The 27627-nt window shown below is 57.5% G+C and overlaps 3 protein-coding genes across 4 annotated transcripts; all 3 read left to right on the top strand.

Annotated features, from left to right (window-relative positions):
* Positions 1 to 484: 484 nt before the first annotated feature.
* Positions 485 to 4197, top strand: DPM2 (dolichyl-phosphate mannosyltransferase subunit 2, regulatory). Its single transcript, XM_016211101.2, is given in 6 exon segments — positions 485 to 628; positions 1080 to 1493; positions 1496 to 1555; positions 1767 to 1856; positions 2641 to 2743; positions 3552 to 4197. Coding segments are annotated over 6 exon segments (870 nt in total). The 3' UTR covers positions 3611 to 4197.
* A 3527-nt stretch (positions 4198 to 7724) lies between these two features.
* PIP5KL1 (phosphatidylinositol-4-phosphate 5-kinase like 1) lies at positions 7725 to 15133 on the top strand. Its single transcript, XM_087823236.1, has 9 exons — positions 7725 to 7961; positions 9400 to 9554; positions 9809 to 9933; positions 10402 to 10436; positions 10523 to 10578; positions 11334 to 11446; positions 11748 to 11901; positions 13887 to 14647; positions 14950 to 15133. Exons 1-8 carry the CDS (start codon positions 7725 to 7727, stop codon positions 14152 to 14154), a joined length of 1143 nt encoding a protein of 380 aa, XP_087679362.1. The 3' UTR covers positions 14155 to 14647; positions 14950 to 15133.
* A 2312-nt stretch (positions 15134 to 17445) lies between these two features.
* On the top strand, positions 17446 to 25767 carry ST6GALNAC4 (ST6 N-acetylgalactosaminide alpha-2,6-sialyltransferase 4). Of its 2 annotated transcripts, XM_016211100.2 has the most exons (6): positions 17446 to 17525; positions 17791 to 17871; positions 19590 to 19775; positions 21986 to 22398; positions 24029 to 24136; positions 25062 to 25767. In XM_016211100.2, exons 2-6 carry the CDS (start codon positions 17860 to 17862, stop codon positions 25249 to 25251), a joined length of 909 nt encoding a protein of 302 aa, XP_016066586.2. In that variant the 5' UTR covers positions 17446 to 17525; positions 17791 to 17859; the 3' UTR covers positions 25252 to 25767. The 2 variants fall into 2 exon arrangements, with proteins under 2 accessions (XP_016066586.2, XP_087679361.1); XM_087823235.1 differs by lacking the exon at positions 17446 to 17525 and having other exon boundaries at positions 17664 to 17871.
* Positions 25768 to 27627: the final 1860 nt, after the last annotated feature.

Here is a 27627-nt window from a genome sequence, read left to right as displayed (position 1 = left end):
ATAGGCCAGAAAGGGTTGCTCCTTTGGAACACAGTAATGCCAAGTGAAAAATCAGTATACAAAATGGTAGGAAAGAAAAAAGGTTGCTCCTCTCAGCTTTGGGAGGACAGTCCCCATAGTCAGACGGGCTTGGACAACCCCAGGAGACACATGCTGCTAGAAGGAGCATGCCAGGTTCAGACCATATCTCCGCGGGACCCCCGCCCTATGCTGTATTCTGTAGCATTCCAAGGTCCAAAAGCCCCGGAACCTTAAAGCCAGTTGATTGATTCAAAGCTCCTACTTTGTGGGAAGCTCCATTCTAGGCACTGGGGGTACAGCAGTGACCACAGACCCTAGCCTCAGGGAGCTCCCAGATGGGCCAGGTCGAGTAAGCTAATTAAACGGGCTGACCAGCGTCATCTGGAGCAGACTGGAGGGAACGAACCCCCGCCTAGCTGCCAAGGGGACTTCCCTGGGATGACTGGCATCCCACTGAGACCTGATGAGTGAAGAGCAGCCGGCCCCAGCTGTGGGGAGACTGTTGCAGACTCCGGAACCGGAGGACACGTCGGAGATGAACGAGGGGGCCCAGCCGCCCCTGGCTCAGACCAAAGGGCCTCCAAGCCCCGCTGGGCCTGGCTCAGTGGTTGAGCATCGACCTAGGATCCAGGCGATCGGGGTTCGATTCCTGGTCAGGGCACATGCCCGGGTTGCGGGCTGCAGCTTATCAATGACTCTCATCACTGATGTTTCTATCTTTCTAACCCTCTCCTTTCCTCTCTCTGAAATCAATAAAGATATATTTAAAAAAAGAAAAAGAAAAAAAAGAAAGGGCCTCCAAGCCTGGGGAGGAGCCTGCAGAGGGTCGGAAGGCCTGCCTGGGCGGTCGCGACACCCAGGGCCTGAGAGGGAGACGGGGAGGAGAGGGAGGGTCACCCTGGCCTCCCCCGTCCCTGCAGTGTGGAGAGGAGGGGAAGCCAGGCCCTGGTAAGGGTCCCCCCCCCCCCACCAGCCAATCGAAACCCTCCCACCCCTGCGGGCTCGGGCCACCCCTGCTCCGCCCCCCTCCAGGACACGTTCTCAGCATCCTCCCCTAGAAAGACGAGTTAGGGCCCCGGGACCAGGACGTAGGGCCCCAGGTTCTGGTGTTGGCCTCGCCACGGACTCGAACTGTGGCCCCCCTTCAGGCCCCGCCCCTCTCTGAGCCTCACCATTCCCGTCTGAAAAATGAGGATTCCGTCCCGCTCTGGCCTTGGGACTTTGGGATATTTAGAAAGGGGCTTTTCTTCTGGGGCGAGTTGGACAGGGCTGAGGCCAGAGAATACCAGCCAGTCTGGACCCTCAACGGGCCCCATTACCTAAGCAGATTTGGGAACAACTTGTCACACAATCCTCTGGAGAAACTACATTTCCCGACATGCAAAGGGAGAGGCGGTGCCCGCCTGTCGGAACCTGTGGGCGCGGGCCGGCGTAAGGACTACGACTCCCGGCGTGCCATGCGGCCGAAGGCCAGAAGGGCCCGGATGCGGAACCGGATGTGGCGTGGCGCTCCGGAGCGGGGCGCGGGGAAATGGTGAGCGTCTGGCTGAATGCTGGGGATGGGGGTCCCTGGTCTGTTCGGGAACCGGGGCTTGGGCACTCGAAACCGGGATTGCGCTCCCGCCGGCCCATTGAAAACCCGAGGCCCGGCACTCTCCTTGCCGGCATAATCAGGCTGCGACGCCCCCTCCATTAGTACACCTAAGTGGAGTCGCTTCGTCAATTGAGCCCTCCCTTTTCTCCAGGCCACGGGGACAGACCAGGTGGTGGGACTCGGCCTCGTCGCCGTTAGCCTCATCATCTTCACCTACTACACTGCCTGGGTGATTCTCTTGGTATGTGTACTTTCCCCGCCCTCTCTCGCCTCCATTCATGGATCTTGCAGCCGACCCGTAACATCATTTAAGCAGCTACTATGTGACGGGAACTGTGCTAGGTGCTTTGTTTGAATCTCTCATGAAATCTCCAGAACAGCACCACGAGGGAGATGCTGGTGCTGTCCCCATTTTATAGATGAGGAAGCTGAGGCTCAGGGAGAAGGGTTGGGCCCAAGGTCATATCCTTAACTGCTACACTGTAAAGCCCTGATCCTGATTTGCTCTGCCTTTGATGGCAGATCTAGTCCTTCTGATTATCCTGCTGACTCCTTGGGCATGATGGGTGCCAGTGGATTTTGTGAGGGCCTTTAGGATTTGGGGTGGGGATGGGGGTTTGTTTCTGCTTAAGAAGTGCAGTGTGTTTCGAAGGTAGTCTTGCAGAACTTGGTATCCTTTGGAGGAAAATGTTAGTAAAGGAGAGCTTGGAGCCCAGGTTGGGAATCACTCCAGGCTTCCTCAGGTACCCTTTTCCCGTTAGGCTGTGAGGGACTTAGAGCAAGTCCTTTATCTTTGTTCCCTGCCAGGTCCCCAGCATTAACTTAGGGCAAATACGGAGTAAACAACTCTTAAATAAATGAAGAAAAACAACAAGGCACACAAATGCCATCATCTTAAAGAAATGCAAGTGCTGTCCCAGTGGTTTGAGTGGGATCAGCCCCTGAGATGGAGGAGGTGGATGTCTGGGCTTGGGGGAGTTGGGCGGGGTGGGGAATGCTCACCAGAGCTCTGCCCTCGATGCCAGCCATTCATCGACAGCCAGCATGTCATCCACAAGTATTTCCTGCCCCGAGCTTATGCCGTTGCCATCCCACTAGCTGTTGGCCTCCTGCTGCTCCTGTTTGTGGGTAAGTCATCATTCCCCTGGGCAGGCTGTCTGGGGGGCCCCATGACCCTTTCCCACCCCTGAATGTGTGGCCACATTTTGGCACTTGCTGGACATCTGCTTGAGGCTCCTTGCCCTCAACTCACCCTGGGGATTTTCTTGTTTATCCCTCAGGGCTACAATCAGCCTTCCAGATGCCTGGGGCTCACTGGACTCTATTGGGATGCCTCCCTTTTTCCTGCTCCCTCCACTACCACCATCACTGCTGTGCTCACACCTTAATCACCTCTCACCCCCTTGTCACCCTGGCTCGTGATTCCTGTACCTCTCTTGCCTCCCATGGTCTAATGTGTGGGTATTCTAGGACTGTCTTCATTATTACTGTGTCCTCAGCGCCTGCATAGGCCATGGCACTAAGTTGGTGCTCAAGAAAGTGGTTTGGATGAATCAACAATCAGATGACTGGACAATGGAGTAGGTGGGTGGGTGGGTGGATGCTGGATGTTGCGTGGGCAGGTGGGTGGGCAGGCAGGTAGGTGGACAGGTGGTTGCTGGTGAGATGGATAGTTGGGTGGATCTTATATCCTGTAGACTGTGAAACACTAAATGTAGCAAATTGCCTGTGGTAGGCAGTCAGTGGTGTTTGTTGAGTGAATGTGGGTGAATGTGTGGCTTGATGATGACTAGGGAGATGATCAGGTGGCCTGGAGGGTGGTTGGGGAGGTCCTTGGCCCCATGTTTGGGTCACTCTGCCATGCTGTGCCCTGTTCTGGCCTTCTAGCAGCCCCGAGACTGGGTCTTACCTGGCCTTTCTGATCTGTATATTCCAGGAGTGTTCATCACCTATGTGATGCTGAAGAACCAGAAGGTGACCAAAAAGGCTCAGTGAGGGCCCAGCAGGGATGCAGCTGCCTCCCCTACAGTGCATATCAAGGGCAGGGGCCCACAGGACCTGTGCTGGCACTGCAGCCCCCTCAAGCATGGCTGCCCTACAGACACCCTGGGGATGGAGCTGTTCAGGACTCACTCCTGACTGACCAGAACCCCCACTTCTCTCCTGCTCGCTCTTCCAGAGCCAGGAGGAAGTACCTGGAAGTTCCCCTCTCTCCCTGTTCTGGCTCAGGGCCTGAAAGATGCTGGTCCTCCCTACCTCACCTTCAGACCCTCTGTCACTTTTTCCTCTGTGCTCTACCCCCTTGCCTCAGTTCCCCTCCTGTCACATGATGATGTTGAAATTGGCAGGTTTTGAGATATCACGTGGCCTCTCCCCACATGTCCTTTTCCTCCATGAAGGCAGCTTTCCCTGAGTCTGACATAGCCAGGAACCCCACAGGACTTCTGGACCTGGAAAGACCAGGGGGAGGACTGACAGGCCTTGGGACCATCACCAGGCCTCAGGCACACTGGGCCCCCAGCCCCTTAGCCCTAGCACTGGCCTGTTGGGGAGAGCTGAACAATAAATGTTGATGGTGTGTTTGTCTCTGTGCCATCCCTGACCGGGGGAGCTGGGCTGGGGACTGGAGAGGGGCTGGGAGCTGGCCACTGCGTTGGTCTCAGGTCAGGAGACCCTGGTTTGTGCAATGAAGTGCCTAGGTGCCTCCTGGATCATCCCTGTGCTGGACACAAAGCTGTAACTGGGAGAGATGTGGTTCCAACCCACTGTAGCTCACGGCTGGGGAGCAGAGGCATGGCAATCTGCCAGACTCCACATCACCCTCAGCATGCCTTCACTGTGTCAGCCCAGCCGGCATGAACTAGTATTTTAGGAACCCTCAGCCCAGTCCCCTAAAAGCCCAAACCTGTTGTCCATCTCTTGTACCAGCTGCCCAACTTAATGTAGCTCTGAGCCAGAGTAGGGTTGCTTCCACTGTGTTCAGGTTGATTGATCTGGCACAGGCCCAGCCCTAGCCCCTCAGCAACCCCTTCTGGGCAGCCAGCTCTCCCATTCACAGTGCCTAACATAAGCCTCCACCTTGGACGTTCACTCCTCCAGTTAGCGGAGATGTCATTCTCAGGACAAAGGCCAATTGCAGGCACCCCTGTCCTGCCCTCTCCTGGCCCTCCAGTCCAGGCAGAGCTGCTCACCTGGGGGTTGGGTCCTTGTCCTTTCCCACTGCGACAGCAGGAACCTCCTGTCTCTAATGATCCCCCTCTCCTGGGAAGAGCCTCCATCTCTCAACAAGGTCTTCCCAGACCTTTCATGAACATGTTCCAGGCTCTCACTTAAGGGACCCTCCATCAAGCCAGTAATTTCCTCCAGGTCTCTCCCCTTCACAGCCAGACATCCCAAAGGGTGTTGACACCTGCTGCCTGCATTTCCTCACCTCCACTGTGCTGGGCATCACTCTAGGAGGTCTGCGCCCATTCTGATGACCAGTGATGTCTGGTCTGAAATCCAAAGCACATCTCCTTTACCCCTCTGCCACATGTAGCCTGAGCCATCCCCCCTGGGTGCACCTCAGATGTCCTTGGTGTCTGTGATGACTCCTCATGTTTTATGTCTCATGCTCCTCTGTTCTGCCAGGAGAGGGTGGGTTCCTCAGAATTCTGTCACAGGCTTTCTCATCCCACAGTCTTCCTGGGTGACCTGGTCTTTACCAGGCTTGTCTCCAGCCCGGCTATTGCCTGAGCCCTGATGTATTGCACATGCACCAGCCGCCCACCTAATGTTCCCACTGAGTGTCATGGCACCTCAAATTCATCCAGTCATGATCTGAATTCTCAGACCCCGCCCCCCAAATCTGACTCTCTCCGCTCATGACTGGCATTCTGTGTCCCTGACCCCAGCCAGAAGCTTGGCAGACATCACTGACCTTAGGTTTTCTCTCCTGCAGCCCCCATCCACGAGACCTCAAATCCTGTCAATTTGAATTCTCCCCTCCCCCGCCCCCTCATGCAAAGCCATCATTTTCTGCCCTAAATCACCAAAGGTTTCCTCGTACTCGCCCTCTGCCCACTCTAGCCCCCTCCAGATTGGTTGGATGACAACCAGTGACCTTTGGAAAACATCTGAGCATCTTAGGCACTTACAATGCTTGTCCCGCTCCCCGCCCCTCACCCCCCATGGCCAGCAGGAGCCTGCGCGCTTGCTGCTCGCTTGCTCTTTCCTACTCACTCCACCCCCTACCACACCCGCCTTTCACTTCCTGGGACTCCCCGAGGCCCTTTGCACATGCTACTCATGTTGGTTCAATCTCTACTTACCAAACACCAGTTCGTGCCAGGTGCTGAACCAGGAAACCAGCCTATCACGGTTTCTGCCCTCCTGATACCCCATCCTAGGAGGCGGCTTAATAAACAAGTGAACGAGACAATACCCGGCAGTGTCGCCTGTGATGAAGGAGGTGAAACAAGGCAATGTGGCCGAGAATGAGGAGTGGGAGCCCTGAGCAGGAGGAAGGAAGTGGACGGCAGGCAGAGGGAACAGCACTTGCAGCAGCCCCAAGGCTGCTTGAGCCCCAAGAGTGTTTGGTGGCTAAGCGCTAGCGGGGATCCCTGTGGCTGTGCAGTGGGGGTATGGAGAGTGGTTTGGGGTGCGGCCGGAGAGTGGGCAGAAGGGCCTGGACCATGGCGAGAAGTGAAGGCTTTAAGCGAGTGACATCATCCCATGGATGCTTTTAAAAGATCTCCTAGCGGCCGCGTTCCTCCCTCTCATTCACCGCTAAGTCCCCGGGCCTAGCACTGCTCCCGGCCGGGCCCGTAGGAAGTGTTAAATACTAGTGTTGAGTAACTGCGCGCCCCAGACTCCCTGGGGGACCTGGAGATGGTCACTTCCCTCTCTGGACCTTCGTTTCCTCACCCGCAAGGCCGTCGATGGGGCTTTCACGCCAGAGCGGGTGGTCGGGGCTGTATTTAGCTTACTCAGGTCCCCGAGCGATCCCGCGACCCGAGTCCTCCCACCCAGGGGAGGAATTGGGGGCGCCCCAGGGTCCTTGACCAACGCGCGGCGGCCCCGCCCCGCCCCGGCCGCTGGCAGAAAGATGCTGCAGCTCCGGAGGCGGGCCCCGCGGGAGGCTGCGGGCGACTCACGCGCGGATTGGGTGCAGCAGCGACCGGCACCGCGCGATTGGTCAGTCCAGAAGCAGGGGCGGGGCCTGGCTCCCGCAGCCGGGCGGCCAGGCGGCGGGGGATGCTGCCAGAGCCCGGGAAGCTGCTGCGGGGACCATGGCCGCACCGAGCCCGGGGCCCCGAGAGGTAGGTGCTGACCCGAGAAAGGACAAAAGAGGGGATGGTTAGGGAGCAGGAGCCGGGCCTCCCCTGCTCGTGCGGGGCGGACACACCCCCATCCAAGCTCCTGAGGGGTCCTGCACAGGGCGGGGACCAGGACACACCCCGCGTGGGAACCGCAGGTAGGAAGGGGCAAGTCTGGCAGGTATCCCCTGAGAACATCTTAAGTTTTTTTCACGGGGAAAATGGAAATAATAATAAAAGCTTCTCCTTCATAGGGCTGTTAGGAGGTCACACTCAGCCGGTGCTGGTCACATGGTGGGTGGCCACTGCTAATGGGTCAGCGGCTGACCTCAGCTTCCTGCTGACCTTCTGAGCTGGCCTGGAGGAACTCAGCAGAGATGAGTGGCATACTTGAGAGAGTCCCTCCGCCTCACAGCTCCTATCAAGGGTTCCTGGGCACAGAGCTCAAACTCAACAGTAACAACAGTTAATATCAGCCACAATGTTGTTATAGTTCTCATTTTACAGATGAGAAAATGAGGCCCAGAAGGTTAGGTGACTTACCTAAGGCCACACAGCTGGTGAGAGATAGTCTTGGGCCAGGTTTGGCTGCAGAACTGCATGCTCTGCCACTGCTATTAATAACCATCACTCTATTTTGGGTGCTGACTGCATGCTGGGGACTGTGTGGCCCCCATACCACCCAGTGAGGTGGGTACCAGCATTATCCATATTTTACAACTGAGGAAACTGAGGCAGAGAGAAAGAGGAGGGGCTCAAGGTAGTGGAGATGGGACTCCTACCCATGTCTTGCCTCTCTGCGTTGCTGCCACATGCTCATTGCTTCTTGTGCCTTCTGTCACCAGGTACTGGCCCCCTCCCCAGTGGCTGGACGCAAAGCAACCACCTCAAGTTCCGGACGCCGTGGCCTTCTCTGGCGTCTGCGAGACAAGCAGCTGCGCCTAGGCCTGTTTGAGATAAGCCCTGGACATGAGCTGCACCGGCTGGCGTGTATGATGCAGGCAGGGCTGTGGGCTGCCACCCAGGTCTCTATGGACCACCCGCCCAGGGTGAGTGGCCAGTCTGCCCTATGCACCAATGGCAATACCAGGCTGATGCCCTGTCTTGCTAATACTGCAGAGTTGGAGATCAGAAACGGCTATAAGGGGAGGAAATTAGGGGCTTGGTGCAGGGAGGGAGGGATATTCTGGGGTTGGGGCTGAGGCCAGGAAGCCAGAAAGTCCAGGGTGTGTTGAGGATGTGAGGAACCCCCTGACCCAGGTGGTTGCTGTGTAACTTTAGATGGGCCTCTGCTTCTCTTTGGGCCTCAGTGTTCCCATCTGTGTAACGTATAACAACTTTGGGGAAAGGGATTGTATTCCTTGGTCTCTGAGGCCTTCCCAGCTCTGCCGGGGTGTATGGTTGAGAAGGGACCCTACCCCCAACCCAGCCAGCATGGCCCATCCTCCCCAGAGCTCAGCTGGGGCCAGGCTAGCTCAGCAGAAAGGGTTGTACAACTGCAAGCTCAGCAGCTGGATGGGCCCGGGTGAGCATGTGTGTTGTTTGAGTGTGTGCACAGTGTGACCACCTCCCACAAGCACAGACACCTAGAGGTCCAGGGAGAGTACAGAGCCAGAGGGAGTCCTCTAAATCTCATCACCTGCTGAAAATCACAACCTGGCCTCATTACCTGGTGAAAATCTTCCTTGGCTCCCCAGTACTCATCATGGCCTCAGGATCCTGCTGGTTCAAGCCCAAGGGCCAACCGTCCAGCCTCATTCATACTCCATCCCTCCCTTACTCACTTAAGCCACTTGGGCCCTCATTCCCTTCCTGGTGGCCACCAACACAGTTCCCACTGCTGTGAGTACCCTCGTCCTCCTCTCCACTGCCTTTCAGATTTCAGCTTACAGGTCACCTCCCCCAGGAAGCCTTTTCTGATCCTGCCCCTCCCAGGCTGTCGGGCAGGTCTCTGGGCTTCCAGGCCATCACCTTTTACTGGGATGACATCCAGCTGCACTTAGCCAATGTGTGTGTCTGGGTGAATGTGCCAGGTGCTGGGGGCCCAGCTGTGGAGGAGACATACCCAGGACCTGCCTCAGGTCACTCTCTCATCTCCCTGGGAGGGGCTGCAGCCTCCATCTGCCCCACTCAGGCACACCCAGGGCAGTCCCTGTTTGCTGGCGGAATCAAATTGGGGGAAGCGGTGAGACCAGGTGCGAGACGCTCGGAGATCCTGGGGCTGGCAGTGGGGGGCTGAGACTTGCTCTGAGCCCCTCTGCCCCTCCCTGCAGGGGCTGCCTACTGAGGAGGATTTCTCTGAGGTCCTGACCCAGGTTCACGAGGTAGGAAGCCTCAGACTGCTGCATGGAGGGGGCGGATACCATCTTACTTCTCTCCTCAGTTTCCCCACGGGTACAGTGCCTCAAAAGGGTGTGGTTCACTGGGGCCAACTGCACACGCCTGGACCCCACGGACGCTCTTAGGGCTGCTCTCCCTCCCCTGCAGGGCTTCGAGCTGGGCACCCTGGCCGGCCCCGCCTTCGCCTGGCTGCGCCACTCTCTGGGCCTGGCCGAGGAGGACTACCAGGCCGCCCTGGGGCCCGATGGCCCCTACCTGCAGTTCCTCAGCACCTCCAAGAGCAAGGCCAGCTTCTTCCTGTCGTGAGCTGGCAGCAGGGGTGGGGAAGGGGCCGGCGTGGTGTCCCTGGGCGGAGGGTGGCATTTGGGGAGAGGATAAAGGCCAGGTCAGGGAGGGTCTCAGCTCGATAGAAGTCAGAGGAGAGGCTGAGGGCGAGGGCCCGGCCCTGGGGAGACAGAGCCATGCAAGGACAGGAGGGGTCGGGGAGCCGCGTGGGAGCCGCTCCAACCCGGCTAAGTCAGTGACCTCTCCCTCCCCCGCACCCCCCCCCCCCCAGCCACGACCAGCGCTTCTTCCTGAAGACCCAGAGGCGCAGGGAGGTGCGGGCGCTGCTCGCCCACCTGCCCCGCTACGTGCAGCACCTGCAGCGGCACCCGCACTCGCTGCTGGCGCGGCTGCTGGGTAGGACGCACCGGGGTCCCGGGACGGGGGTGGGGGTGGGGTGGGGTGGGGGGAGGGGTGAGAAGAGAGAGAGGAGGGGAAGGGGGCGTTGCAGGGCGCGGGGTCCCTGGACTGGAGGCGGATCCGACTTCGCGCAGAGATCGGGCAGGGCGCGTCCTCAGTGGTAGCGCCGGGGGGGCCCTGGGGGCGGGGCCAAGACATGGGGCGGGGCCCAAGGGGCGGGGTTGGGACTGCAAGGTCCTGGAGCAGGGTTTGCGCCCAAGGCCTTGCCAGAGGACCCGGCACCCCCGGGGCTGAGTCTAGAGGCGGGTGGCCTTGGCTGAGGAGGGGCCTGGGGGCGCAGCTGGAGGGGCGGGCTCGGGATGCGGCGGGACTTGGGGAGGCTTGGCCTGGAGCTGGGACTAGGGCGCCATGGAGCCCGGATTGCAGAGTCTGGGGCCCCTCACCCGGCGCCCTCCCCCCTTCCAGGAGTGCACAGTCTGCGGGTGGCCCGGGGCAAGAAGGTGGGTGAGGCCGAGGCGAGGGGGCCGGGCCGGAGGGGCGGCGGCAGGTGCGACCCTGGCCTCCCTCACTCCCTCCCCGTTCCCAGAAGTTCTTCATCGTCATGCAGAGCGTCTTCTATCCCGCCGGCCGCATCTCCCAGAGGTGAGCCGGCCTCCAGGGCCCCGGCCCCGCTCGGGATGTGCCCCCCGAAGCACCCACGCCCACTAGATAGACCGCGAATCTGAAGACCCGGGGAGAAGGGGCGTTCCCAGGGTCTCCTGGTGCGTCGGAGACACGGCTGTCCTCTCTTGAGCACTCAGAATGCCTGGGGCACTGCTGAGCCACCTGCATTCATATTGTTTCCATAACAACCCCGAGGGGTAGGCGTTATCACTCCCATTTTATAGATGAGACACTGAGGCAAGCAGCCACACAGCTGCTCTGTGAGGAGCAGGGATTCAAGCCCAACCTTTGACTGAACGGTGCCCTCAGCGCCTCCCAGGCCTGATTCTGCCCTCCTGAGGCTCCCGGTTAGAGTTCCCGCAGGGCCTCTGGGTCCCTCCAGGCCCTCCTGGTGCTCCTGCCTAGGGTTGGACCCCTGTGCCCGGGACACCCCCGAGGGATGACAAGGTGCCGAGAGTCAGGCACAGGCTGCACTGGACTTCCAAAGGCCTGAGTTCAAGTCCCTGCTCTGCCCTTTACTTACTGGGTGGCCTTGGGCAAGTCAAAGAGCCTCTCTGAGCCTTACACTTCATCGCTAACATGGGGATAATAATAGGATAGAGTTGTGCTGAGGATCTGAACAGTCACCCCGTGGAAGCTCTTGTTTCGTCTTATTACCTTGTGAAAGTCCCTTTGTGTCTCAAGTCTGTGTAAGGCTGAATTTTGTTGTGTTCCCCAACTCCCCGCACCTCCAGATATGACATCAAGGGCTGTGAGGTGAGCCGATGGGTGGAGCCGGCCCCTGAGGGCAGCCCCCTTGTCTTGGTGCTGAAGGACCTCAACTTTCAGGGCAAGACCATCGACCTGGGTGAGCCACAGGGCCATCGCTGCCTGCTCTTCCTCCATTTAGGGTGAAGTCAGGCGGGTGTCCTTGGCACTGTCCTCTGCCCAAGGCATTAGAACCCAGATTCTGGAGTCAGGCAGAGCCGGGTTCAAATCCTGCCTTCACAATTTACTAGCTAGGTGACCAAGGCAAATTACAGATGAGTTTCCTCATCTGTGAAATGGGACAGTAACGACACCTACCCTTTCGGGGCAGATGTGTGTGGAGCCCTCAGCACCCTGCCTGGCACACGAGTACTCAGGCAGAGGCGCTGATGCTCCAGCAGGGCCCCAGCGGAGCTGGCTCCTCAGGCAGATGGAACTGGACACCGCCTTCCTCCGGGAACTCAACGTGCTGGACTACAGCCTCCTGATGGCCTTCCAGCATCTCCAGGGGGATGAGAGGGGCCCAGGCAGCAGCCTCGTCTTCCGCACAGCCAGGTGGGCGCCCCCAGGGGCAACGGCGAGAATGAGGTGATGAGAGCGTGGGAAAAACAGACAGACGGACAGGTGGGGAACCGAATCGGCAAAGGCTTGACGACTGGAAAGTGCAGTGTGAGAGAGAGTGTGCGCGCATGTGAGAGGCCTGGCTGCCAGGGGTAGTGGGCACAGGTGGACCACAGCAGGAGCAAGGACAGGCGAGATTCAGTTGGACAAGGGCTTTAGTCTGGATTCGGAGAATCTGCCCATTTTTCAGAAGGGGATTTGGAGCCATTGCAGGTTTCAGACCTATTTAATTGTTGTCTTAGAAAGCTCTTACCTCTTAACCCAGTCATTCCACTTCTAGGGCCCCGAGGTCATCACCATTGGCACCAACAGCACGCTGTCCTCCCCTTGTAATAGTAACCGTCACTCCTTGCATGCCGGCCATGAGCCTCATTAAAGTGGCTCATTGCCATTTTAAAGATGTGAAAACTGAGGCTCAGAGAAGGAAAGGGAAGTTGTAGAATGACTTCTGAAGATTCATGTTAGTACTTGGCTAGTTCATTGGATTGCAGTCCAAGACCCACTTCTGTGGTTAAACAGAATTATGTAGGATTAAGACAGGCACTTCAAGGGAATAAGTCCCTTGAGCTGGTGGGTGGAAAAGACCAGTGAAAAATGAATGACACCCACTCACCCAGCTCCTCATCCCCTCCCCTTACTTGGGCAGGATCCAGGGTGATGGCTCCCCATGCCCTTTGGCTGGGCTGAGCACATCTTGACCAGAAGGTGCAGTTCCTGCCATGGGGCACAGAACCTCCTCAAGTCTGCCCATCCAAGCTAGATCAGCTTCTCCCTTGGCCTCTACCCCCCGCTGGCACTTAGGTCACAGCTATCATTCAACCAGTAAGCCAGGGTTTGCATATAACAGTTGTCATATTGAAGTATTTTTGTGCTGGCTGGTAAATAACCACTGTCCCAGCTCCACCCCCACCCAGTTCCCAGCCTCTCATTCAAAACACCCCTACACACACACACACACACACATGACTCTCCAGCACCCATGTCACCTTGGCACCGCAGAGAATACCAGCACCCTGACTGGCCTTCCAGACCACTGCCATTGGCCTACTTCCCTGGGCAGGGCAGGAATAAAGCCCCTCAGTGACACCCCACCTCCACCTCCTCCCCACCTCCAGGAGAACAAAGTCAGGAAACTGAACCTGCTTCTGGCTGGGGCTGCGGCCCAATGAAAGGCATCTTCTGACTTGGATACATTTTGAGGAAAACAGACATACAAACAAACAAAACACACACCGTCTGCAAACGAGTTGGGCTTTGTTCTCAAGGTCTCAGCTTTACTACCTTGAAACTTCCAGGGCTGGACGACCCCAAACAGAAGTTTAGGAAATACCCAAAGACAAGACTTGCCCAAAGTGGCGTGGCCTGTGAGTGCAGAGCCAGGGTCTGCGTGGCCGCAATGCTCTAGAACTGCACTACCCAATAGAAATGTAATGAAGGCCACACATGTAGTTTAACATTTTCTAGTCACTTCTTTAAAGTAAAAAGAAACTGGTAAAAATAATATTAATCTATTTTATTTACTCAATACATTCAAAATTTTATCATTTCATCATCTAATCAATGTAAATATTCATGAGATATTTTACAATCTTTTGCTCACCCTGTCTTGGAAATTCAGAATATATTTTACACATACAGTGTATCTCAACTCAGTTGGGCTGGCCACATATGATTGCTCAAAGGCCTCATGCGGCTAGTGGCTACCTATGGGCCAGTGCAGGTCTAGACCATCAGCTACACTTTACTCAGCCTCCCAGTTTATCTGACGTCACAGCCTGGCCCTCAGAAGGTGTGGAAATGAACAAGGGAAGCACAGGGTTAGAGGGCAGAGTGCCACCCAAAGGCAGCCTGGCCACGTTTAAGGGTCAACCGGGGCTCCCCGGAGGAGGTGGTAGCCTCACCTCCCTGTGGGCCCCCAGGTCTGTGCAAGGGGCACAGAACTCGGAGGAGCCGGGAGCGCAGAACCTCCGCCTGCTGCCCGACGGCCCCAACGCCCTTCACATCTTGGACGGGCCGGAGCAACGCTATTTCCTGGGCCTCGTGGACCTCGCCACCGTCTACGGGCTCCGCAAGCGACTGGAGCACCTGTGGAAGACGCTGCGCTACCCGAACCGGACCTTCTCCACCGTCAGCCCGGCTCTCTACGCCCGTCGCCTCTGCCAGTGGGTGGAGGCGCACACCGAGTGACCCGCGCCGCGCCGCGCTCTCCCCATCTGGACAATGGGCTCAAGCCCGGAGCGCGCGCGGTCCAGCCTGGTTTGGTCCGCGGGTCGGGCTCCCCTCGCCTGCTGTTCCTCCAGGCGGCCTCCAGAGGGCAGCATTCCCTAACTAATAGGACACACCCCTGTTTGATGGCCATGCTGTGCCAGGCTGGCATTGTGCCAGGGACTACCCACATTAGCTCATTATATCCTCAAAAATGCTATTATTTTCTTTTTGCAGACCATGAAATGGAGGCTGATGGGTTGAAGGGACTGAGCAAGATCACTCAGCAATAAATGCTGGAACCAGGACTCGACTATGCCTTTCGGACTCACAAGCCCTATATTCTTACTCACCAGCTCCTGTAGCCCTGTCCTCATGTTTTGGGAAAGGGGGGAGGCTGAAGGCTCTATCCCAGGCCCTTTGTCATCCAGATGGGGAAACGGAGGCCCAGAGACTTTAAGGGGCTTACGCACTGGTAAGTGGCAAGGTCAGTCCGAGAACATAGGCTCCTGCCCCTGGCTCAAAAAAGGCCCTCTAAGGATGTAGGTAGGCAAAGTTGGGGTATTGAGGGACCTGCAGTTCTGGGAACCACTATGTTGGGTCCACTGTTGATCTTGAGTAAGCTCTGCTCTCCTGTGATAGTTACTTTTCTCATCTGAGAAATGGGGGCAGAATTGGTTGGTGGGCAGACCAAGGGCCCTCGCCAAACAAACATCACCAGGAGCAGAGAAGCAAAGTGCCCACATAGCCCCTGATCGTTCCTTCTCCCTCCTCCAGGAGACTCCAGCCCGGCCTCTGACATCAGTCCAATCCGACCGTGCCCAAGCTGGCCTTTCTTCTAGTGCTGCTCTGGGGCCTGGCTGTGCGACCAGGGCAAAGTGCTAACCCTCTCTGTGCCTCGCTGGCCTAATCTGTAAGATGGAAGGGTGGAAATGGACCTCATTAACTCATTAAATATTTATTGAGCACCTGCTATGTATGTGACACGCCCTCTGCTGGGCTTTGGACACCTGGAGGTGGAGCAAGATGCACAGGTTCCACCTTCAGAGAGCTCACAGTCGGGGGTGGGGCAGGTTGAGGGGGTGGTGACAAAAGCAACCTGGTATAACAAAGCCTTGTGAAGGAGCATGGGGCCATGAAGCTCAGGGAAGGGATGCCACCTAAGTATTTGATAGGTGGGGTTGTTTCTAACCTCTAAACTGATATCAGAAGAGTCAGATGCAACCCTAGGAGGGTCCCAGGTTACGGGCACAGCAAAGGGTTGGGGTGAGAGAGAACCTGGCACTTGAAATAAAGGAACATTTCCCTGTGGTTGGAGTTGAGAGTGGGTAGGGACAGTGTGGTGGGGGGGGCTGTGCGGGCCAAGAGCGACCCCCGGACCTGGATGACTCTGGACCTAGGGAAAGCTGCTCAGCTACACCACACTGCCATCCCACTGGCCTTCAGAGAAAAGGAGGGAAATGGCTGACGGGGAAGAAGAGGAAAGGGAACGCTTATGTTGCGGGACTGGAGTGCGGGTTCCTGGAAGCACACATATAGATACAGATACAGATGTAGATATAGATGATATAGGACATCACCCCTAGATACCTGGGTGGCCTTGGGTGACAACCTCTCTGAGCTAACACAAGCCATGGAGAATTTCTTGTTTTGACTCAGCAGGAAGTTGAGACATCCGGTGTGTTCAGCTCTTCACCCGCCCTGGAGGTTGGGTGGGTGGGTTGTGGAAACTCAGTGGTGTTAGGGCAGCACACCAGGAAACTGGGGTTTGGCACCACACTTCCCTTGGGTCTGGATGCACAGGGCTGAGTGAGAGCCCCAGAATCCTGCGCTCCTAGATACGCTGGCTCAGCCCCTCACTCCCTTTGGGTCTCTGGGAATGGGCTGAGTCAGGGCCTGTGGCTGGACTGGAAGTGACATCCAAGGTCTCACGGGGCCGACTCCGGGCCCTCCTAAGCCGCTCAGGGCCAGACTCCAGGCCCTCCTAAGCCACTCCAGGCCCAGACTCCCGGCCCTCCTAAGCCGCTCCGGGCCCAGACTCCCGGCCCTCCTAAGTCGCTCAGGGCCAGACTCCCGGCCCTCCTAAGCCACTCAGGGCCAGACTCCCGGCCCTCCTAAGCCGCTCCGGGCCCAGACTCCCGGCCCTCCTAAGTTGCTCCGGGCCCAGACTCCCGGCCCTCCTAAGCCGCTCAGGGCCAGACTCCCGGCCCTCCTAAGTTGCTCCGGGCCCAGACTCCCGGCCCTCCTAAGCCGCTCAGGGCCAGACTCCCGGCCCTCCTAAGCCGCTCCGGGCCCAGACTCCCGGCCCTCCTAAGTTGCTCCGGGCCCAGGCTCCAGGCCCTCCTAAGCCGCTCCGGGCCCAGACTCCCGGCCCTCCTAAGTTGCTCAGGGCCCAGACTCCCGGCCCTCCTAAGTTGCTCAGGGCCCAGACTCCCGGCCCTCCTAAGCCGCTCAGGGCCAGACTCCCGGCCCTCCTAAGCCGCTCTTTCAACAGACATGGTGTGTGTGGGCATGTGCAGGCGCTGGCAATGCCCTGAGGACATGATAGGCCTAACTGCCCACACAGACAGTCCAAGCAGGGTTGCCACAGAAAACGTAGGACGCCCAGTTCCATTGGAATTTCAGATTTTTAATTATTCATTATCTGAAATTCCAAAGAAACTGGGTGTCCCGTTATTTTACTGACAACCCTACCAACTTGAGACTCAGGGCTGCCTGACCCCAAACCCCTGTTTCATTTTCCTACCGACTCCCTCCCCAGTTTCGGAAATGGAGAAACTCAAGTCCGGGCGGCCAGGCGTCCGCGGCGGAGCGGCTCTGACACCCGCTCGGTCTTCGCTCTAAGGGCCGCGCGCCCTGAGCCTGGGCGGGAGCGGAGACCCGCGCGCGGGGCAGCACCCAAAAGAGCTCCGGCCGCCGAGCTCAGGCCCCGCCCCCGGCCCGCAGGCCCCGCCCCCTCCCCGGGCCCGGCCGCCGGCGGCGCTCGGAGGCCCCGCCCCGCGCAGGCCCCGCCCCGCCCCGGCTCCGCCCCGCAGTCGCGGCCCCGCCTCGCACGGCACCTTCGCTTTCCAGCCTCCAGGAGCCGCGGTAACGGCGCCCCTGTGCCCCGGGGCTCCGGCTTCCCACCCGGTTTACCCGGCCCGCGGGCCATGGAGCTCCGAGCGGCGGGTCGAGCGCAGCCCGCGCGCCCCAGCCCGCCCGCCCGGTTAGCCCTCGGCGGGGGGGAGCGGTGGAGCCGGGCAGAGGGGCGGAAATCCTCCTCCCGCCGCGCCCCAGGCCTCGCGCCCCGCGGGTAGCGAGGCGGGAGGGTGGGCGGGCGTCGCAGCTCCTGGCTCCTGGTTCCATCTGACCAGGTTCGAGGGGCGACCTTGAGCCCAGGGTTCCCCCGCTGTGCCCCTCTTGCCTCATCTGCACAATGGGATTTGGGTGGGTGGAAAGGTTCCCAGAGGTCACCCGTTCCAGCCCCTTAAGGACGGGACAGTGCTGCCTGGTGTTTGGGGACTTCGATTTTCAGAAGCCCTTTGCCTTGACCCAGGCCTGTACCTCCCCTGCCTCAGTTTCCCCGGGCAGTTTCCTCTGAGGCCTGGTTCCCAGTTCTGAGTTTCTGGGTCTTGACAGGTGCCTGGCTCCCATCCCTTCCCAGCCCTGGAGACAGCACCCCCCCTGTTGCTGAGCGGCACTGACAGCATGAAGGCTCAGGTAAGCAGGGGGGAAGGACAGCTCACAGGGGGCTTGGAGGTGGCTTCCAGCATAGCAGCCTCAGTCGCCTGGCGCACCCCAGGACTGGCACTTCTGACCCCACCGTTCCTGAGCTGGGGCGAAGGGTAGACTCGCCTTAAGGCCGGCTCTGATCTGGCAGGCTGTGTGGCCCCAGACAGGTGGTGGTCCCTCTCTGGTTTCAGTGTCTTGCCCCTCTCCCTGGTAAAATGGAGATAATCGCACTGCCTCGTGTGAGCATCCCGGAGGTCACCCAGGTGAGGCACCTGCCTAGGAGTGGGCTGTGGTGTGAACGTTCAGTTTAGCTGCTCTTGACTTGATTCAGGAGCCCCTGGTTGTGGAAGAGCTCCCTCGATGTTGGGAGAGTCAGCCATCAATGCCTGAATTGAGATCGCTGGGTCCCTTGTGCACAGGGCACCAGATGCCAGGCAGAGCCTGAGTCCTCAGGGGCTGAACACTCCCCACCCTACTCCCCAGCTGGCGACACAGAGATATTTTTAGAAACTAATACAGTTTGTGGGCAGAAAAGGTTGTGTTTCATTGAGATATTCCTGGAGGGGACGATGGGGCTGCTTTTCCACCTCTGGTTTTCAAAGAGCACTAGCCTGTGCTCTGACAGGTGGCTGAGGGACCTGAGGAAATTAGAGCCCAGAGAGACACAGGTGGTGACGAGGGTAGCCCAGCACACGATGGCAGCCCTGGATCCTGACCCCCCCACCAAACCAGGTGGCCCCTCCTAAAAGGCTTGGTTGGGGGCACTCACAAAGTCTGACAGCAGGGCTAGCCCTCCAGTGGGGCTTCGTGGTTCAAATGGCCTTTGGCATATGGTTTCTGGAGGCAGAGCCCCTGGACAGCAGCTTTCAATTATTGAGACCTTTCTTTCTTTCTCTGTTTTCAGAGAGTGCAAGGAAGGGAGAAAGAGAGAGAATGAGAGAGAAACATCTCTTTGTTGTTCCACTTATTTATATATTCATCAATTAATTCTTGTATGTGCCCTGACCAGGGATCGAACCTGCAACCTCGGTGTATTGGGACGAAAGCTCCAACCGAGCTACCCAGCCCAGGCAGCCATTTCTTGAATGACACTTCCCTCACATCCCCTTCTTGACCCCCTTACTCACCTAGACTGCTGACCCAGGTCGTGATCATCAGCTTGGCAGACTGCTCCTGAGTCAGCTGGGGGAGGGGATGGGAGATGGTCATACTAATAGCCTCCGTCCGGGGTCTGACTCCTGTCCTCATTTACATAGCGCTTTACATATACAGAGCACTCTCACCACTGTGAGTTCACACTGCGGGTGTCATCGACCCCTATTTTGTAGAGGAGGAAAGAGGCCCAGAGAGGTGGAGAGTCATACCCAAGGCTGCACAGTGCACCTAGGCTTCTGCTTAAGAGCATGGGCTCTGCAGCCTGGATTTGGGGTCTGACTCTGCTGTTTCATTGCTGTATGGCTTTGAGTTACACACTTCACCCCAGGTAGGTTTTGTCTACAATATAGGGCTTATCTCCAGAGCCTCCTGTACCCTGAGCCTGGCAGCCCAGAGGAAGGCTGGATTCATGGAGACTTTAGATTCTGCTGATTTTCTAGGAGCTACTGAGCTGGAGTTTGGACCCATGATACTGGGATACAGCCCCCTTGTAGAAGCTTCTAGGAGCCCCAGGGACCTTCATCTCCACCTCATGCCCACTGTCTCCCCAGGGTCGGCTCCTGCTGGTCATCCTGTGCTCCCTGGGCTTCTCTGCTGCCTACATCCTGCTGTGCTGCTGGGCCTGCCTGCCCTTCTGCCTGGCCTCCTGCCGGGGCCCCCACCTCTCCACCAACTCCAGGCCCACCCTGCCAAGGCCCCTGCACTTCAGTGGATATAGCAGAGTGCCAGATGGGAAGGTGAGTCAGCCAGGCAGCATGTTGAGGGCAGGCCAAGGATGCTGGGGTGTCCCCTGCAACTCTCTGGGTGATAGTAAGAACTGGGCTCATGCCAGGTCAGCTTAGTGATCATGCTCACCAGCTGTGTGATGTTAGCAGTCCTTTCACCTCTCTGAGCCCCAAGTTCTAAGGGGAAATGAGTTTTTTAATTCAACAAATGTTACCTGGCTGCTGTCAGCTGAGTGCTGGGGATGGGTGGGCCACGTAGAGCTCCCATGCCAGGGGGGAGACAGACATCGTGACATCCTGGTGATAGGAGCATCGTGTGCATCTTTAGATTGAACTGTGGACACATGATCCATTTGTTCAACAAGTGTGTATTTGGTTCCTTCGATGTGTTTTGCCTTGTGCTGATTGCTCTTGGGGATAGAAGAGACACAGATAAAAGTCATGACAACCCAGAGCTGTCCCTCTCATGGAGAGACAGGGAAACTGGAGCCCAGGGTGACGAGGTATCTGAGCCCCTGCCCTGACAGCACCCACTGCCCCATGCCAGCTCTGCTGGGCGAGAGTTGAGCACTTCACACCCCTCACCCTGATTTCAGTGGCCCCACGTGGTAGGTTTCTCAAAGGCATCCTGCACTGACGCCCAGCGCAGGAAGCTCCCAGTTCTGAGTTGATGACTCTCTGAGTGTGGGTCAGAGGGAGGTGAGCTCAGGGACCCTGGATTGGAGGAGACCTATTTCGGGTCTTCATTCCTCTGAGCCTCAGTTGTAAAGAATGGTCGTGTAGTTCCTCTCTGTAGGGTTGCTGTGAAGGTTCAACTCGGTGATTCTTGGACAGTGTTCAGGACAGGTGCTGTAGGAATAGTTCATCAAGATGCAAAAGCAACCAGGGGGGGCACACAAACTCGAGTGCCCCACAGGTCTGGCCAGGGAGGGACAGATGCTGCGGTGGGCTGGTGGACCCTGTCCTATCTTCTATGTGGTGACCAGTGTTCATTTCAGACACTCTGAGCTCACAGGGGTGTGGACTCAGGGTAGCTAGATCGTCTGGGTTGTTAAGAGAAGCAGGAAATCCAAGTCTTGAATGTCAAGAGGGTTGGTTTTTATAAACTAGGGATTAATTAAATATTTTAAAGACTGTGCAGGACAAGCAGAACATCTCCTGGGGCTGGTGGTGAGCTTGGATCTGAACAAACCCCAGTTGTCAGGATAGGCTCACATTGAGGGCAGAAGGAAGCCTTGTTCTTTATTCCTGCAGTTTGGAAATGGTTCTACAAGTTCTTAAATCAACATGATATGAAATGTCCCTGAGTGGGATATGACAGTGTGTCTTTTATTAACTGGAATTAATGTTCCATATCCTTTGCAGGCCTTTGTAAACTCGCCTTCCCCCAGGAGGGCACGGAGGCCCGGGGCAGGGAACAAATCCTCTTCTGGGAGACCTGAGTCCTAACCCCAAGTGAATATTTGCAGGCTGGTTGGCTCTGCTTCTGCCTCTTGGGGGATCTTGAGATGGGGATTGGGCCCTCACTGTGCCCTAGCTCTGTGTCGTAACTCTCCACGCATTTTAAATGGAATCCTCAAAATCTAGTCAAGTGGATGCTATTTTTATCCCCATTTTACAGATAAGGGAATTGAAACTCAGCAAGGCAAAGTGACGTGCCTGAGGTCATACAGCTAGAAAGGGGCAGAGCCAGGATTCAGGCTCAGAACCAGAGGCTCCCAACATTGTCCTGGGCACTAAAGGCTCTGCTGTTACTTAGTAAACTGGACACATGGGTGAAGCTCAGGCAGAGGAAGGAGTGACTAAGAGTGATTTTGAAGAGTTGAAATTTATGTTTACTTAACAATCACATATATGGCACCCAGCCTATGGCAGACACAGCGCTAAGTGCTTTATAAATATTTGCTTCTGTAACCCTAATGAAGAATTCATGATGAAGGGCTGGTTAGGGCCTCCGCAGGAGGGACATGGGCTGTGTCTGGCTAATGAGGAAGCACAAGGCTCTGAACTGGAACCTCAGCTCTGCCACTTGCTGTTGGTATGACCTTGGGGAAGTCACTCCACCTACCCAGCCTGTTTCCTCATCTTTGTAAAATGGGTGGATAAAGTACTTTGAGTTGATCCAGGGGTCAAGTGAGGTCAGTGGGTGTTTCTGGGGAGGAGGAAGCAGGGACCGTAAGTTAGGTGCCCACGCCCTTCTTTCTCTCTCTCCTCCCCTGCAGCCGCTGGTCCGAGGGCCCTGCCACAGCTGTGCCGTGGTGTCCAGCTCGGGCCAGATGCTGGGCTCGGGCCTGGGAGCCCAGATCGACGGTGCCGACTGCGTGCTGCGCATGAACCAGGCACCCACCACGGGCTTCGAGGCAGACGTGGGCCGGCGCAGCACCCTGCGCGTGATCTCGCACACGACGGTGCCGCTGCTGCTGCGCAACTACTCCCACTATTTCCAGCAGGCCCGCGACACGCTCTACGTGGTGTGGGGCCAGGGGAGGAACATGGACCGCGCGCTGGGCGGCCGCACCTACCGCACGCTGCTGCAGCTCACCAGGATGTACCCGGGCCTGCAGGTGTACACCTTCACCGAGCGCATGATGGCCTACTGCGACCAGGTCTTCCAGAACGAGACGGGCAAGAACCGGTGAGCGCCCCGCGGGTCGCCCTGGCCGCTCGCAGTCGGCCTGCCCTCCTGGGGCGCGGGGAGCAGAGAGACTGTCGTTCCTCACATTGGGACATAGATCGAGGATCCCACGTGGTGGCGGGTGGCATCCGGCCTTGCAAGCACCGGCCAGCGCGGGGCAGGGGCAGCGAGCTCTTCCCCTGGAAGGGGTGCTCTGAGACCTGAATTGGTCTGGGAAGTCCCCTCCAGAAAATAAAGGAGCAGTTACAGCCCTAGCAGCCATCTTCGTGCCCCGGGCACTGGGCTAAGTACCACATCCAAGATCTCGTTTTATCCCGGCCTCTTCCTCCCCTGCCCCCAGCTCAGGAAATACAGCTGCCAGCCTCCAGTTTTCCACCCAACTCCCCTCACTCCATCACCTGCCACGTACGATGGGGCCTTGAATCTCCCGTAGGTGCCACCATCCTCCCTGTCCTTGCAGCACCCCCATCTCTTGTTCCTGCTGACACCCGTAGTCTGAGCTCCATCCGCCCCAGTGAATTCACCCCATAATTTACCCACCCTCAACCTCACAGCAGCTTCGGTTCACATGGAAAATAAAATCCAAACTGCCCCCCCCTTCTTTGGCCTACCAGGCTTGCATGATTTGGCCCCTGCCTGCCCTGCTCCAGCCTTTCTCGGCCGCCTGGGCTTCCTCACACACACACACTGGTTCTCACCTGCATGCCTTCGCATACATCGTTCCCTCTGCCTAGAGGGGTCTTCCCCCAAATCTCCCCATGAGTGACCCTTTCTTGCCGTTCAGGCCCGGGTGGAATGTCACCTCCTCTGAGAAGCCCTGCCTGACCACCCCACCTGATGATCACCTCCCACCCGATAGCTTTATTCCTTTGTTTCCTTGTCTTCTCAGTTGTTCCCTCCCAGCCGCCCCCTTCTTTGAGAATGTTAGTGTTGGGTATGGCAGGTTCCTGGGCAGCACAAGGCCTGGGAGGTGCTTGCTTTGAGGGACTGAACCACCTCATAATGCCTCTGTAGAGGTGGAGGTGAGTGGCCCTCAGCTGGGACAGTAACCAGTGCTGGTGTCTTGAGAGAGTGGAGGCCCGGGGTGGCCACACAGCCCCTTGTTCCGAGTTAGGAGTGAAGGCATAGGGGGTGCTGCTGGGGCTGACAGGGTTCCTCCCCATAACCACCTATAATTGTTCCCATTTCATAGATGGGCCCACTGAGGCTCAGAGAGGTTCATGAGAAAATCTGATACCCCAGAGCAGGTACGGGCTTCGAATCAAAGACCATTTACTCCAGACAACCCCCTTTCCCACTTTCAACCACTGCTCTGCTGCCTCCCACTCTCTTCCCAAGTTTGGTCCCTTAGATACAGAGAGGATGTGACCAGGGCCCCCACACCATCGTCCAAAGGTTTGTACAAGCCCTGTGTGGGTGGTGAGGAGTTGAACAGACCTGGGTTTGTGTCCAGCTCCACCTCTGTCCCCTCTCCAGGCTTCCCCAAGACCCCCTCTGTAAGGGTCAAGGTGAGCGGCCTTCAGCTGGGAGGGTAACCAGTGCTGTGCCTTGAGAGAGCAGAGGCTAGGGCCTCCACAAGCCCCTTGCTCTGAGTGAGAGTGGGGAAGTGACTGTGTCTTTCCCCTGCCAGGAGGCAGTCAGGTTCGTTTCTCAGCACCGGCTGGTTCACCATGATCCTTGCCCTGGAGCTATGCGAGGAGATCGTTGTCTATGGAATGGTCAGCGACAGCTACTGCAGGTCAGTCCAGCCAGGCCCTGGGCAGGAGGGGAGCTGGGGTGGCTGGGAGGACCTTGGGCCTCACACCCGAGGATCTAGGAGCTGTGGGGTGGAGGGTGTGTGGGCTTCCTAGTGGGTGGTGGAGACACAGACATCCCTTGAGCTGGTGCCCAGGGAGAATGGGCTCAGCCTCTGGGATAGGCTTGATACCAATCTCCACTCTGCCGGTGTGGCCTCAGGCCAGTCACGCCACCGCCAGGGCCTCCATTTCCTTATTGTGAAAGAGAGAAGGTTGTAGAAACATTCACGCAGCGAACAGTCTACAGAAGCACTTACTGCAGCATAGGGGCCGAGCATATGTCAGTGATGTAGTGCACCTAAGTTTTTACTTTTAATGTTATATTTGAGTGTTATTGTAACTAACAAGTTCAGAAAGGATCCCATGTTTTCACCCTCTCTTTGGAACTTATTTGTTGAGTATGTGGGTGAAATGGTAGGATCCTGTGTGCCCTCTGCCAAGGCACCTGGCCAGACCACCTGCGTGCATGGTGCCAACAAGTAGGTGGGTATGTGTCGCAGGGCTTGAGGGGTTCCTCACCAGGAGCCCAGCACCAGTAGGCACTTCATAGTCTTCATCTTTTTGACCTATGGACTCAGCATGGAAGGTGGATTCCCATTTTACAGATGGGTTATTGAGGTTTACCAGGTATGTCTCTGGCCTGTAGTCAGCCAGCTTGCAAGAGGTGGAGCTGGGGCTCAAACACTGGCCTTTGGGATGTACAAGCTGTCCTGCCCCTCCCCTGTGTGTCCTGGCCTCCCCTGAGACCAGGCATGGGACTCCGTGGGCCTGTAGTACTTGGTGAGGGTGGCCGAGGTAGGTGCAGAGTCTAGCGGGAGGCGGGAGAGCTCTGGTGCCCCACGCCTGTCCCTGCTCCCCACCCCGCAGGGAGAAGAGCCACCCCTCAGTGCCTTACCACTACTTCGAGAAGGGCCGGCTGGACGAGTGTCAGATGTACCTGGCACATGAGCGGGCGCCCCGCAGCGCCCACCGCTTCATCACTGAGAAGGCTGTGTTCTCCCGCTGGGCCAAGAAGAAACCCATCGTGTTTGCCCACCCGTCCTGGAGGACCCAGTAGCCCCACTGCCCGGCTGGCCGCATTGCTTTCACCAGGCCTCCGTTCCATTCACACTCCACCAGAAACATTTAATTTATGGATCCTGCCTCTGCCAATGCCGGATGGACCTAGGGATCCTTCCTGCCCTAGCCTGGGGACACTTGGAGCCATCTCGGGTCTCCAGACTTGAAGGGGAGAAGAGGGGGCCATAGTGGCCTTTGTATACTCCTCCCCACCCCCACTCCCTGAGTAATCTGAATCTTAATTTTGGGGTTTATCCCACCTCGGGGTCTGTCCAGTGGCCTTTGCCAACAGGGCTGATGGTCCCCCACTCACCAGCTTCGTGACCTTCAACCTTGTACCAGCCCTGGTCCTTCCTCTCTACACTCCCCCTCCACCCACCTTTGGTGCCACACTTCCAAGGCTGGTTGCCCTGGTCAGGGCAGCCCAGAGCTTGGGGTTCCATAGGCAAAGGGGCCTTTGAACTGTGACTTGCCAGGGTCACCTCGAGTGTACGGGTAAATGTGTTTTCTGGAACCCTGTCTGAAGTGTGTTTGTGTCTGAGGCTAAGAGTGGGGGCTCCTCACCCTGCCACAATCCCATAACCTGTTGACTTGAGGGCAGGCCAAGACCTGGGGCCCTTCCCCAAACCCGGCTGCCTGGGCTTCTGGCCATTTAATCTGCCTGCGTGTTTCTTCCCTGAGAGCCTGCCACCTTCCCCACCAGGTCAGAGTCTGGCCCTGTGCCTGTGCTTGGCATGTCCCAACTCAGAGGCTTCCATGGGACTCCTGCCCTGCACCCAGGGGGTAGTAAGAGGAGAGTAAGGCCTGGACGGAAATGATTCAGGGTGGGAAGGAAATTGCTCTACCCCACATATGCCCTGGTCCAGGGTCAAATTCCAAGGACTTCCGGTTAAATTCCCTTAACTCTGGAGTGGGTTACACTGCACGAAAGGAAGCCTGGGAGGAGGGGCAGCCCGAGGCTTGCCTTCTCTGAGCTTTGCTCTCCTCACCCGTAAAGTGGAGAAAGCTGGCCCACCAGCAAACAGTTAGCAAGGGCATGCAGCCAACCTGGGAGAGGGGCTCGTGGCCCACTTTACAGATGAGGCGAAGCCACTAGGCTGAGCTAGGATGGAGTCCCAGGTCTGAGAGCTGAGCCCGACTGTCTGGGCCCTGAACCAAGGTGCTAAAAAGAGTCCACAGGCTTCACTTGCCCTCCCTTCCTCTCCCCTCCTTCATCTGGAGACCAGGACACTGACTAATGGAGGACCAGATTCCCAGACTTCAGGCTCAGCTGGGACGGAGCCCTGGGGTCCAGCTTCCAGCTCCAGGAGTCGGCCACTTCGTGGGTGTGACCTGTGCAGTTGCCCTGGGAGATCTAACCTTGTTTAGCTTAATGCTCTGCTGATGCTGACTTGAAAGTCTAATGAGTTTTTTTGTTTTTTTTAACAAGGAGCTGCACATTTTTACTGGACCACACAAATTATGTAGCTGGTTGTCCTTAAGGAGTCTGGTGACCTTCTCAAGAGAGGCTGGAGTCCTGGCATCTGGCCCACAGCACTGCCTTCTGTGCCCTGCCTCCCCCGACTGTGCCAGGCAGGCCCAGAAGGCTCTGCAGGAGCCGGAGGGGGGAGGAGAGCCCCGAGCTGGGGGAGCAGGGAGCGCAGCCGTGGGAGGGAGCAGGCTGGCAGCTGCACCACAGCTGCTGGCCTGGCAGCGGTGGTGTCGGGGCAGGTGTGGGGCAGAAGGAAGGGTGGGTGGAGGAACTGGGCTCCGAGGGAGGCCTCGGCGTCAGACCTGCCTCACCTCGTTCTGGCTCTACTTCCTGCCGTGGGTCTCTGGCAGATTAGTGCCTCTTTCTGGGCCTCAGTTTCCTCGTCTGTAAAACAAGTTGTCCCTGCCTCGCAGGATTGTACGAATTCAGAGAGACAGCACCTGTAAAGTGCCTGTCCCCAGGGCTGACACTTGATATGTGGGGTTGCCTTTCCTCCTTGGTGGTGACAAATGGGCATGAAAACCTCCCACGCCCATCAGCTCTCCCAGCCTACAGTCTCATCCTTGGGCTCCATGGCTCAGGGGCCACTGCTTCTGATGGGACTCAAACCAAAGCCCCTCCCAGACGGTTGCCTCCTCCCACTCCATCCCCTGGAATATACTGGCTTCACCCTCGGGCCCAGTGACAGAGGTGCCCCTGTCCTGGCCCTGCCCCTCAGGCAGCGTGTTTACTGCTGGGTTGGTTCAAATAATGTGTATTTTTGGCAGGAGCCATCCACCAGTTACTTCCTCCTGGAAGACATCCTCCAGTTGGCTCCTGGCTGGTCTGGTGACTGGCTCCAGCCTGCTGAAGACTCACTGAGGACCCCCTTCTCTGCCACTGCAGTTCCGGCAGCTTGGGGCA

The sequence above is a fragment of the Miniopterus natalensis genome, chromosome 12 (genome assembly GCF_054644295.1).
Source record: "Miniopterus natalensis isolate mMinNat1 chromosome 12, mMinNat1.hap1, whole genome shotgun sequence".
NCBI lineage: Eukaryota > Metazoa > Chordata > Mammalia > Chiroptera > Miniopteridae > Miniopterus > Miniopterus natalensis.
The sequence above is the reverse complement of the archived record's forward strand: the minus strand, read 5'-3'. Positions and strand labels throughout refer to the sequence as shown.

What these genes read in the sequence shown, in the direction of transcription:
- PIP5KL1 (XM_087823236.1), top strand. Translation starts at nt 7,725, where the DNA reads ATGCTCATTGCTTCTTGTGCCTTCTGTCACCAGGTACTGGCCCCCTCC. An exon ending in GGGTGGCCCGGGGCAAGAAG is followed by an intron (nt 10,437 to 10,522) that starts GTGGGTGAGGCC and finishes CCCCGTTCCCAG; the next exon opens with AAGTTCTTCATCGTCATGCA. An exon ending in GCCGGCCGCATCTCCCAGAG is followed by an intron (nt 10,579 to 11,333) that starts GTGAGCCGGCCT and finishes CCGCACCTCCAG; the next exon opens with ATATGACATCAAGGGCTGTG.
- ST6GALNAC4 (XM_016211100.2), top strand. An exon ending in GCAGAGTGCCAGATGGGAAG is followed by an intron (nt 19,776 to 21,985) that starts GTGAGTCAGCCA and finishes CCTCCCCTGCAG; the next exon opens with CCGCTGGTCCGAGGGCCCTG. An exon ending in AACGAGACGGGCAAGAACCG is followed by an intron (nt 22,399 to 24,028) that starts GTGAGCGCCCCG and finishes TTCCCCTGCCAG; the next exon opens with GAGGCAGTCAGGTTCGTTTC.